The sequence below is a fragment of the Mobula birostris genome, chromosome 9 (assembly GCF_030028105.1).
Source record: "Mobula birostris isolate sMobBir1 chromosome 9, sMobBir1.hap1, whole genome shotgun sequence".
In the NCBI taxonomy this organism is placed as follows: Eukaryota; Metazoa; Chordata; class Chondrichthyes; order Myliobatiformes; family Myliobatidae; genus Mobula; species Mobula birostris.
Window position 1 is genome coordinate 31,877,299 of NC_092378.1, and position 12,985 is coordinate 31,890,283.

General features: G+C 39.8%; 1 protein-coding gene across 2 annotated transcripts in view; it reads right to left on the minus strand.

Moving 5' to 3' along the window:
- cacna1c (calcium channel, voltage-dependent, L type, alpha 1C subunit) overlaps window positions 1-12,985 on the minus strand; it is a 687,918-nt gene that overhangs the window by 20,574 nt on the left and 654,359 nt on the right. For both annotated transcript variants that reach the window (XM_072267751.1, XM_072267750.1), the window contains exons 42-44: window positions 12,422-12,774; window positions 2,833-2,961; window positions 824-933 (exon numbers count right to left, since the gene is read on the minus strand). In XM_072267751.1, the coding sequence (XP_072123852.1) occupies window positions 824-933; window positions 2,833-2,961; window positions 12,422-12,774 (592 nt within the window). The remainder of the gene's footprint in view (window positions 1-823; window positions 934-2,832; window positions 2,962-12,421; window positions 12,775-12,985) is intronic.

A 12,985-nucleotide genomic window follows, 5' to 3' on the forward strand; every position in this document is an offset into this window, starting at 1 on the left:
AGGCTTCCATCTGAGTCCAGCTGTCTTCATGGAGGAGTTTGTCCTTCAAACATCGGTTAAAATTGGTACCTGGACACAGCTGAGAGCCCGAGAAGAGTTAATGCGTAGTATACACCGGGAAAGCACTAGGTTCTTTTTCTTAGACAAATATGTTTAACAATTTCATAGAGCAAGGAACACCTAATTTTGTGATCTTTTAAAGTGACAATCAGCATTGTGCTAGGTACAGCAGTGCCCGGTTTGTACACCAAAAACATGCACAAGGAAACTTAAAGGCTTCATTGTCATTTCATCACCAACAAATAAACAGCATGACATACCCCAAGTCAAACCTTGAGTATTCAATAAGGTGGTAGCTTCACTCTCCTGAAACAATTTATGCTAATAATAGTAGATATGAGCACTGCACACATGGTTAACATCATTTTTTCAACAAGCTTTGCCATGCTCAGTGAAGCAGAACGTTAGAACATAATTTCTCTTTAACTTCACTCTTTGGATCTTGATCAGTATTGTATTACAACAGCATAAAGAAGTTAATTGATAATTGATAAATTTCTCATTAACGTTTAACTGTTACATTTGTTATGCCAAAGAATGTGGAGTGAAAAAAATCTGACTCAAGGTTCATAGAAGTTTTGGGAGCTAAAAAATTATTGTCCTCATTGAAATGTGCAATTGAATAAATGTACAGATTTAGAGCCCCCATTTCATACTGTACACCAAAGTTCAGGATTTACTTCAGTTTTGACAGCAGCAACCAATGACCTCAGGTAGCACAGTTCTGTTCATTGACACTCCTAATACTAAATCTTTATATTACCTAATGATGTTGCTGAAAGTAGCCCCTTTGAAGGAGAAAAGCTGTCTTTATCGCAGCAATCTGTTGATGGACCCAGCTGATTATCACCACATTCTTCTTGATAGGAAATTCTGCAAAGGTCAGAGAAGAATCGCTTATACAAACATGCATCAAGAAAAATGTGACCAAAAAGAACCTCCTACCACTCAGCCAATTGCTATACTGTCTGGTAACCCATGTGTTCTAACCTACTTGGGCTTTGTTAAAGGTCTTGCTAAAGTCCTTGTAGACAACAATCAACACCCTGCTCTTATTAATCCTCTTTGACTGCTCTTCACAAATCTGAATCGAATACCTGAGACCTGATTTCCCATACAGAAAGCCAAATTGACTATCCCTAATAGATAGTATAGAGTAATACAGTGCCAACAACCTGGGTTCTATGCTGCTATAAGGAGTTTGCACATTCCCCTGTGACTGCATGATTGTTTTCCAGGTGGTCTGGTTTCCACCCATCTTCCAAAGACGTAAAGGTTAGTAGGTTAATTGTCCACATGGGTGTAATTGGGTGTAATTGTCCACATGAGTGTAATTGGGTGGTGCACGCTCGTTGGGCTGGATTGCCCTGTAACTGTGTTGTATATTTAAATAAGTAAAATAAATAATTATTCTTTGTCTTTCTAAGTGTAATTAAATCCTGGCTTTCCAATAATTTTCCCACCAGACGCCCTATGCATTGTCTTTATGTGAAAATTAATGCAGGACTGACTGAATGAACTGAATCTCTCCTATGCTGATAATTCTGTTACATATTAATATTCCTTAATTATCAACACAGTATATTTGAATTTTTGTAGGTGAAATTCAACTAAAGCACATGAATAAAATGGGAATAATAAACTATGTCTTCATTGTTATCCACTAATGAAGATTCATGAAAAAAATTACCTCTATTCCTGGCACAGATATTCAGCCAGCATGGTCAAATGGTTACTTGCCTAGGGTAAAGTTAAAAGCTACTCCACAACTTTGATTGCTTGCTTATTCATTAACTATTCACTTCTTAAAAGACGGAAAAACCATCTGTGTAAATGAAATGCCTTTATACAGAAACACAAGAAATTCTGCAGATGCTAGAAATCTTGAGCAACACAAACAAAATACCGGAGGACTTTGGCAAGTCAGGTAGCATCTATGGAGGAGATATTTCTCGTCAAGATCTCTCATCAGGACTGGAAAAAAAGGGGGCAGGAAGGGAAAATGGACAAGTTGGCAGGTGATCGGTAAGACCATGTGAGGGGGGAGGTGGGAGGGTGGGGAGGAAGTATTAAATAAGAAGCTGGGATGGGCTAGGTGGAAGAGGTAGAGAGCTGAAGAAGAAGGAATCAAATAGAAAAGGCAGTTGATGAAGGAAGAAAGAAAAGGAGGAGGAGAACTAGAGAGAGGGGTTGGATAGGTGAGGAGAAGAGAAGGGACGAGAGGGTAACCTGAACGGAAAATGTTAAAAGAGAGAAGCAGGGAGAGGGAGTAATTACTGGAAGTTTGAGAAATTGATGTTCATGCCATCAGGTTGGAGGCTCCCCAGATGGAGTACAAGGTGTAGTTCCTCCAGCCTGAGTTAGGCCTCATTGTAGCAGTAGAGGAGGCTAAGGACGGACATGTCAGAATGGGAATGGGAAGCTGAATTGAAATGGGTGGCCACTGCGAGATCTTGCCTTTCATGGAGGACAGAGTGAAGGTGCTTGAGAAAGTGATACCCGCATCTGCATCGGGTCTCACCACTACAAAGGACACCACACTGGAGCACCGGATTTATACAGAAACGTATCCCTAGTGTATAGAAATTAAAGCACAAAATTAGCGATCCAAGGTAGGATTTTTCTAACAGGAGCTGATCTTTTCTAATAATCTTAAACCTGCACAAACTCTCCAAGTTTTTATGTGTTACTGGCAACTGTGAGTCAATTCAGTGACGTTTCTATTGCTTAACAATGTTTCTCTGCCACCTAATCACCAGAGGGAAAACTCACAATTGTGAAGAGAACATGCTCTCTTCATTGCAGCAATCAGTATCTTTATTGAAGTCTTCATCACATGTCTCATCGGGGGATACTTCCTCTCGCTGAATGATGGGCAAATGACTATCTTCAGAATAAGAGCTAAAAACGAGGAAAAGGTAGCAGTTCATCACTGTTAGTGTATTAAAATGTGAGAAACAAGGCAATCACATTTACGTTCTTGAGAGGAGACATCATGTATTTTCAAGATCATGCACTTCAACAACTAATTACAGTTATTGAATCTTGTTAATGCAAAAATGTTGATTGCAAATGACAAAAACAAAAAAAATACTAGAAATTTGCAGAAGGTTGAAAAGGACAGATTAATATCTGAGAGATTCCATCTTTAAAACTTATTCTGTGTTTATTCTCCAGTATTTACTGTATTTCTTTCGGATTTCCATCATTTAATTTTATAAAAATGCTCTATAATGGTGGGAAGTATTGAGAGGAAAAATCTATTGCCTGAAGGATGAAGCCCTCTTAACAAAAATGTTGGCAAATATTTATTGACACCCTTAAAAACATGAATGTAATTTTCATACATGTGAACTCAAAGTAAGCTCAAAAGACATTACAGAATGATAAAATTAAAAATCAAATGACAAACAGAGGGTTTAAACTAGTTTGGCGGGAGAATGGGAAGCAGAGCACCAGGTTAGAAAGCAAAGAGGAAGGTAGATGTCAGGGCCACTAAAATCAGGCAGGAGCAAAGTAATAGTACAGAATAATACAAAGTAATAGATACTACAGAATAGATATTTTGAAGTGTGTGTATTTTAAAGCTGGGAGTATTAAAGATGTAGGTGATGAACGCAGAGCATGAACCAGTACATGGAACTATGATGTTGTGGCCATTATATAGAGACTTGGTTGAGAAAGGATAGGAATGGGTGCTTGATATTCCAGGATTTTGATGTTCTAGAAAATATAGAGAGGGAGGTAACAGAGGGGGTGGAGGTGTACTACTAATCGGTGACAATATCACATCTGCACTCAGAGAGGACATAATGTAGGGCTCAATCACTGAGTCTATATTGGTAGAACACCAAAACAGGAAGGGTGCTAGCCACAGGGCCGTTGAGGAACAGATATGCAGGCAGATTTAGGAAAGGTGTGAAAACAATAGGGGCAATTCAACTTCCCCAATATATACTAGGATGTTCTTAGTGCTAGAGGTTTAGATGGGGCAGAATTTGTTAGCTGCATCCAGGAAGGTTTCTTAAATCAATATGCACATAGCCCAACAGTAGGAGGTTCTGCTGTTGGGTAATGAGCCTAGACAGGTGACTGACCTTTCGGTAGTTGAGCATTTAGGGAAAAGTGACCACAACTCCTTCAGTTTTAAGGTAGCGATTAAGGATCAATATGGACCTTGTGGGAAAGTATTAAATTGGACCATGGCAAATTATGAGAAAATTAGGCAAGAACTAGGGAGAGTTAACTGGGAACAGCTGTTTTTGGGCAAGTCCACATCCGTCATGTGGAGGGTGTTTAAAGACCAACTACACAGAGTACAGGACAGGTATGTTCCAGTCAGAAGGAAGGACAAGGATGGCAAGGTAAGAGGAACTTGGATGTTGAGGGAGGTGATGAATTTAGTTAAGAAGAAAAAGAAAATGTACGTAAATCTTAGGAAGCTAGAATCAAACAGAGCCCTTAAGAATTATAAAGAAGCCAGAAGGAACTCCAGAAGGGAATTAAGAGGGCTAGGAAAGGCCATAAAAAATCCTTTGCAAGCAGGATTGAAGAGAATCCCAAGCTTTCTATACATGCATTAGGAGCAAGAGGATAACTAAAGAGAGGCTGGGACCACTGAAGGATAAAGGGATGAATGTTTACTTGGATGCAGAGAATGTGGTTGAGGTCCTTAATGAGTACTTTACATCAGTATTTACCAAGGAGAGGGACGTGGAGGATAGGGAGATCAGTGGCAAGGGTATTAATACGCTAGGGCATTTCGACGTAAAGGAGGAGGTAGTGTTGGGTCTCTTAAAGAGTATTGAGGTGGATAAGTGCTGGTACTGATGGAATATACGCCAGGTTATTGAGAGAGGTGAGTAAAGAGATTGCTGGGGCCTTGACCAATATCTTTTTCTCCTCTCTAACCGCAGGCAAGGTCCCAGCGTACTGGTGAGTAGTTATTGTTGTCCCATTATTCAGGATGGGAACCAGGGATAATCCTGGAAACCACAGACGAGTGAGTCTCACATCAATGGTATGGAAGTTACTGGAGAAAATTATTCAAAATAGGATTCATCGGCATTTGGAAAACCATGGCCTATTTAGGGAGAGCCAGCATGGCTTTGTGCGGCGCAAGTCACGTCTTACTAACTTGATTGAATTTTCTGACGAGGTGACAAGGATGACTGATGAAGGTAGAGCAGTGGATGTTGTCTACATGGATTTTAGAATGGCAGTTGACAAGGTCCCTCAAGGGAGGTTCATCCAGAAGATTAAGATGCATGGGATCAATGGTGAACCATCCATTTGGATTTAGAACTGGCTTGCCCATAGAAGACAGACGGTGGTGGTTGAAGGGACTTGTTCTAGCTGGAGGTCTGTGTTAGTGGTCTGTACTAGGACCACTGCTGTTTGTGAAGTATATAAATGACCTGGATGAAAATGTAGATAGGTGGGATAGTAAGTTTGCAGATGATATGAAGATTCATATCATCTGCAGGGGGGCAGGGGGATTTGGGGGTTCAAGCTCATAGCTCCCTTAAAGTGGCTACACAGGTTGATAGGGTGGTTAAGAAGGTATATGGCATGCTTGACTTTATATTAGTTGAGGCATTAAGTTCAAAAATCAGGAAGTTATGTTGCAGATTTTTAAAACTCTAGTTAGGCAACATATAGAATATTGTATGCAGTTCTGGTCACCCCATTATAGGAAGGGAGTTTTGGGGAGGGTGGAGAAGGGGTTTACTAGGATGCTGTCTTGATTTTAGGGCATGTGCTATAACGAGAGTTTGGACAAACTTGGGTTGTCTTCTCTGGACCAGGGTAGGCTGAGTGGAGATGTGATAGAGGTGTATAAGATTATGAGAGGTATAGACCGAGTCCACAGACGGTACCTCTTTACCAGGGCTGTAAAGTCTAATACTAGAGGGCGTGCATTTAAGCTGAGAGGGGGTAAGTTCAAAGCGGTGTGAGAAGCAATTGTTTTTTACACGGAGAGTGCTGGATGTCAGGAATGCGCTGCCTGGAGTGATGGTAGAGGCAGATATTGCAGACTTTTAAGAGAAGTTTTGATAAACTCATGAATGCGAACAAAATATAAGGAAATGGACATTGTGTAGGCAGAAGAGATTAGTTTAGTTGGCCATTTGATTACTAATTTAATTGGGTCAGCACAGCATTATGGGCTGAAAGGCCTGATCATGTGCTGTAGTGTTCTATGTTCTAACATCAACTTTTGATTTATAACTCCAAAGGAATGGAAATCAAATCTCTGAGTCAACAGTCAATAAATTTAGTAATTGATTCTAGTTGAGAGATTACCATTGATTCAGTCAGATTAGTCATATCACCATTATGAGTGAACATATTCAGCACTGTTTACTATTCCTCAATAATACAGCAATTATGAAATTTGTATTTGCATTTTTTGTTTGATACTTTACTTTATCCCAAAGTTTTCTGGAGGTTATTTATTTAAACAGTAAGTGTAAAGTCCTACCCTAATTTGAGGTTATACTCCGTAAGATTTTCTGGTGAAAAGTTTGTCAATCAACTTACTTGTTTCATTAGGCAGAAACCTACTCGATAATATAATTCAGGATATATTGGGTTATTTTGGATGTTCCGTTGTGACGATCAGATCTAAATATATGTTTGACCATGTCAATTTGGTCTTAAGAGAAACCAATGTTAACTTCAGGTAAATAGTGTGGTTTCAGATCAATTGAATCCATGTAAGATCATGGAAAGAATGAATATTATTGGTAGAGTTAATAAAACAATGTTAGCAACTTGGATGGAAATAAAGACTTTAGTTCCTAGAATCAAATCTGATCATTAAAATAAAATGATCAACAGGAAATAGAGAGCCAGGAGTTACAATTTATTGTTAATTAAGATGATGACACTATTAACATTTGAGTTTAAACGGTTAAGTAGAATATTAATTATAATTTAATCAAATTTTCAGAGTCATCATGATACAAATGAAGGTAGTTATCCAGAAGAATTTTACCATTTTGAAGTCATTTGAGGAGATTATTTGCAGGCAAAGGGCATAGGTAAATGGGAAGCTTTTAAAGGTGAGATGGTGAGACTCAGAGTCTGCATGTATCTGTCGGAATGAAGGCTAAGGCCAGTAGGAGTAGGCAACCCTGGAAGACAACAGATACTAGGCCCCAGCCTGGAACAATGAAGCATAGATCAGGTATGGGTAGCTAGAATCAAGCAAATCCCTGGAGAAATATGGGGCAGTAAAGAGTGTGCTGAAGAAGGAAATCAGGAGAACATGAGATAACTCCAGCTGAAAAGATCTGAAGAGATTTTGTAAGTATATTAAAAGAATAATTAGGGGGAGAATAGGGCCCTTTGAAGACCAAAAGGGAATCTTTGTGTGGAGCCACCGGAGATGGACAAGGTACTTTATGAATATTTCTCCTCTGTTTTTACCATGGAGGGAGGAATGAAGACTTCAGAACCACGAAGTATAGGGGAAGGTCTTAGTGATAGTCTACATTAGAGTTAAGGAGGTGCTGAATATCTCAAAAAGGAATGAAGTTAGACAAATCTCTAGGGCCTGACCAGGTATGTCGAGGAACAATGTGCGAGGCTAGAGAAGAGATGGCGGTAGCCCTGGCCGAGATATTTCAGTTATCATTAGCCATGGGTGAGGTGCTGGTAAACCGGAAGATAGCATACATTATGCCTATATATAAGAAGGGTGGTAAAGAAAGACCTGAGAACTGTAGGCCAGTAAGTCTAACCTCCATGGTAGGGTTCTGACGGATAAGATATGCATGCATCTGGAAAGATAGAGGTCAATTAGGGGTAGTCAGCATTGCTTTGTGCATGGGAGATCATGTCTCACTGAGTTGATTAAGTTTTCTGATGATGCGACCTTGAAAGTCGATAAGGGCAGGGCAGTAGATGTAGTTTAAATGGATCCTGGTTAGGCCTTTGATAAGGTCCCACATGGTAGTCTGATCTGGAAGGTTCGGTCTCATGGAATTCAGGGAGAACTGGTCAGTTGGATACAGTTGATGGTAGAAAGCAGAGGGTGATGATGAAAGGTTGTTTATCAGACTGGAGGCCTGTAACTCATGGTGTTCCTTAGTGGTTGGTTCTAAGCCCATTTACTGTTTGTCATGTATATCAACAATCTGGATAAAAATGGACAGGGGATGGTTAATAAGTTTTCAGAAGAACTAGAACAGGTGGCATAGTGGGCAATGAAGGTTATCAAAAATTAGAATGGGAGCCATCAGCTGAGTAAGTGGGCTGAGGAATGGAAAATGCAGATTAATGTGGATAAGAGGAAGTTATTGTGCTTTGCAAAGTCAGGCATGGCAGTATAGCGGTTAGTGCAATTGTATCACAGCGCCAGTGAGCTGGGTTCAATTCTGCCACGATCTGTAAGGAGTTTGTATGTTCTCCTCCCACTTCTCAAAGGCATACGGTTTAGTAGGTTACATGGGTGCCACAAAATGGCAGGACCCTGGGGGAGTATAGCAGAACAGAGGGACCTTGAAGTTCACGTTTTCCTGAAAGCAGAGTCACAGGTAGACAGGGTGGTGAAGAGGGCTTTCGGCATGCTACCCTTCATCAGTAAGGGCATTGAATACAAATGTTGGGAGGTCATATTGCAGTTGTACAGGGCACTTGTGAGGCAGTACTTGGAATATTGTATTCAGTCGATAAGAAAAATGCTAGTAAGCTGGAAAGAATGAAGAAAGTATTTCAAAAGATGTTGCGAGGACCTGAAAGACTCGGTTATGAGGAGAGGTTGGACATGCTAGAATTTTATTCTGTGGAGCACAGGAGACTGAGAGGTGATCTTAAGGAGGTATATATAACCATGAGGAACATAAATAGGTTGAATACACTCAGTCTTTTTCCCAGGGGAAATAAGAAGCAAAGGGAATAGGTTTGAGGTAAAAGGGGAAATATTTAATAGAATTTTGAGAGGCAACCTTTTTTACATAAAGGGTGGTGTATGCACTATGTGGAATGAACTGGTTGCGGCAGGTACAATGACAGCTTTTCAAAGGCAGTTAGACAGTGACATGGACATGATTGGAAAGGTTTAAAAGTTTTTGAGCCAAATGCCGGCAAATGGTTTTAGTTGGATGGAGTTCCTTGGTTGGCACAGAGCAGTTGGGCTGAGGGGCCAGTTGCAATGCAATATCACTTGATGAGCTCTTGACTAAATTGGACACTGAAAAAGGGCCCAGAGGTCACAATGCATAATGAATTTTTGCTTCAAGCTTCTGGTGCAAAGAAAATATCAAGTTCATGCTACGAGCTTATTTTTATATTTGTTTCATGAACCCAGCAGCAACTGTACTGTTCACCATTTATGTCTGTGCAATGCAGCAATTCAACCCACTTTGCACAGTTTGAGGCAAATTTGCATATCTTTTCACCTCTAGTACAGTACTGTTCCCATTGTAATTACTAGGGGTGTTCTACAACCAAAGCTGACCTGGGAGACATTTCAGAAACGGCAAAACATGGCAGTGAATGGGTTTCACGGTTTCAGGAGGTCCTCCAGAGCTACACTCCAAAAGGGGCGGAAGAAGATAACTGTGGAGACCAATCTCAGGAGACAAGAATGCAGACATCAGAGATGACAGATACTGGACTCCAGAACAAAAAACAAATTGCTGGAGGAGCTCAGTGGGTCAAATGACATAACATGGAGGCAAAGGGGTTGTCTAAGTTTTGACTCGAGCCTGGATTAGGACTCTGCATCAACATGGAATCATGATCAGAAGCGAGGATGGTTACGCAAGGGAAGCTCGGCACCTGTTTGTAAAGAGCATTGTCACCTTGCCCTAAAAAGGAAGTGCAAATGTAATTTTCTGTCTTCTGAAATGTTCCTGACAGGTTTTCCCTGTGGGGAAGCCAGTACTACTCCATCATTCAGGTCCAAGAATAAAATAGCCTTGTGGCCTAGATACTGTTTGCTGCTGCAAAGATGGAGCAAACAGGTCCTACATACTGGACTAATCAACATTCTGTTTGTAGATTTGCCACAGTTCAGCATCACACCTGGCCCAAAGCCTCCCTGTACAACTGCAGCAGCTTTAAACAAGACTTTCCTTTTGTACACTTTGAAGCATACAGTACCCGATCCAGTGGGACTATGAGGAGAGGGAGGCCCATGAGTGGAGAAGAATCAAGAAATAAACTCAGCATTAAGGGGGTTGCCTCATGTCTGTTGCTAGTGATTGCTGTGAGAAGGGGGAGCTATGGATAGAGGACATAATTGTGCCTTGAGAGGAGAGGGTAGATATTATTGAGTGATAAGAGGTGGGGGCTGATAGTCAGCGTTATGTTTTGTAATTTCCAAACATTAAATTAATTCAAAGGAAGACACCGGAGTCCGAAATGTCAGTCTAACTTTGTGTTTACTTTAAGGGGGGCACGCACATATCATGTGGTAGGGTGATGATGTGTGCATTCACATACTAACCTGTAACGAATTATTTAAAGAACAAGAATGCGTACTCAAATATATATTTACAATATTACTCATATTATACAATAATCAGGGTATGGGATAAGGTCTTTCCAGTGTTGTGAGCTGTGGGGCATGGGGAATGTTCTTCAGAGAACAAAGGGCTTCAGTGGTGTGTGATCTGAAGGTGTGGACACTAGATATGTAAAGAAAGGGGACCTATCTGAATTGGGTTGGAAGTGCTATGAAACCTGCTTCTGTATGAGTGACCATTGGATTGTGCAGGTCATGCTTGTGCTATAGAGAATGCTGGAAATGCTGTTCAATCATGTATCATACACAAGTAACTTTGTTCATGATGCATGTAATAAGTTGTCAGTTTCAAATACAAAAAGATTGTTCCTACATGATCAAATTACATGCCAAGTATTGCTTGCCAGAAACAAAACTCAGTAACTTAAAGGCAATCTTTCACATTAAGCTGGATCCTTAATTTAAAAGTAAGAGTTATTTAAGACATGGCCAGAAATGATTGTTGGTTCTTCCTTCATTTTAATTATTTCCACATTGCTTTTATTATGCAGAACAGTTAAAGTCTAGCTCTTTAGACACCTGATTTTATTTAGTAATGAGTTTCATAGTTCTGCTGTTCTTTTACTGATGTTATAAGCATGCAGATTTCTTCTGAGGTGACAAAGAACAATTGGTTGTTGAGCAGCAATTAACATTAAATTAACATTGAACTCAAAGGTGATGTAAGTCACTATAACTAAAGGAACAGACAGGAAGCAGACTGGATAGTGCACAAGCTTGCCTTAGCAGACTTAGATCATTATGTGCTTGATAATCAAATGGAATCCCTACTCAACAAAACCTAGGATTTATTTGAGTATACATTTTGCAAATTAATCTATCTCATCTTCACAGTTATCACTACTTGCTTCCTTTTTATTCTTTGTTTCCCTTTATTTTACTCTGCTTCTATACTTCCCCAAATTTATTATTTCTTATTTTTCCCCATTCCTTTTGCAATTTCATAAACATTAACTGTCTCGCTCTCCATGGAAGTTATTGAATAGTTTCAACATTTCTGTCTTTTCATATTTTTGGCATTCAAACTATTTTGTTTTCATACATTTCTTACTTAACTGAAGCAAACAAAAAAGAAACTGCAGAGTTAAAACTGAACAACACTGAGAAGCACACATACCGGATAAGTGTTTCATAATACCATGTCCTATTTCACAAGAGAGCACGAAGGTAGACAAGAAAAATTAATTAGATATTAATTTACATTCATATCACAAGAAGACACCGTAATAAAATAAAAAAAACGTGAAATGAAGCACAAGGCTTCACACTGCAATACACTGCTGGGTCGGGGGTTTGCTATGTTTGCATAGCATTAGTGAGGCTAATAGTGAACTAGTGTGGCTCAGTGAATGGAGAAGTCAGTCTGTTGTGTCACCTGAGAATTACTGTAATAGATACACAATACTTGTACATAGCAACATTTAGTAAGGTTGTGGAAAAGAGTGCACAGTAGGTACAGCTGGAGGTAGAGGCAGAGCTTTTGGTGATCAATGCTCCATTCTTCCATGTGCACTCCTGTCTTGCAAGACGTTTGCACATCATTCTAATTACAGCCTCATCTGAACTTACTACCTCTTACATTGGGGTTGTGCACAGACTATCAGTAATTGTAAGGGTGATATTGTCATAATGCAGGTTATAATTGGTCCAAATCATATTCACATTGTCTATTTTAGGGGAGCCTAACATTATACTCCTGTTATGGTGGGAGTCATAATATTTTTCCTATTTTGTTGTCATTACCTACATCAACTACGTTCAAATAATGAACCAACAAAGTAACTATCAATCACATTAATGTCATTATGCGTGTCACACACTTACCTTTTGGGATTGATTTTCCATGCTGTGCCTTGCAATAAGAGTGCTGAAGTTAGGGAATTGCCATGGCCATCCACTGTACTCACAGTGCTTTGATAATTGACTGGACTTGGAAATCTGGATATTGCAGTATTGTTCGCATTGTTAATGTTGGCATTTGACCCATTCGAGGAATAGCTGCTTGGAGTGAATGTCGAATCAACCAGTTTCTCGTGGGATGGTGACTCGGCCTCAGCTTGAGAGATTCCTGATTTATTGAGGTGCAAAGGACGCTGAGTGGTGAAAGTCTGAGGGAAGGTGCTTCTACCATCAGTTGGATAATAGCCAACATGGTTACCAAATAAGCCACCTGCCCTCTAATAAGAAGAAAACACACTGAGTTGCATTCAAAATTTCAATATTATGCAAGCTACATAGATCATCTATTTTTCACCAGAATAATATAATTCCAGCTGCCAAGTGTCATGAAATTTGGAGGAATAAACTTGCCACAGCTGGAAAGATGTGAATTTAGTTTCCTGACTTCTCACATAATGACTGTCAATATTTGCCTGTCCCTGAGTAGAG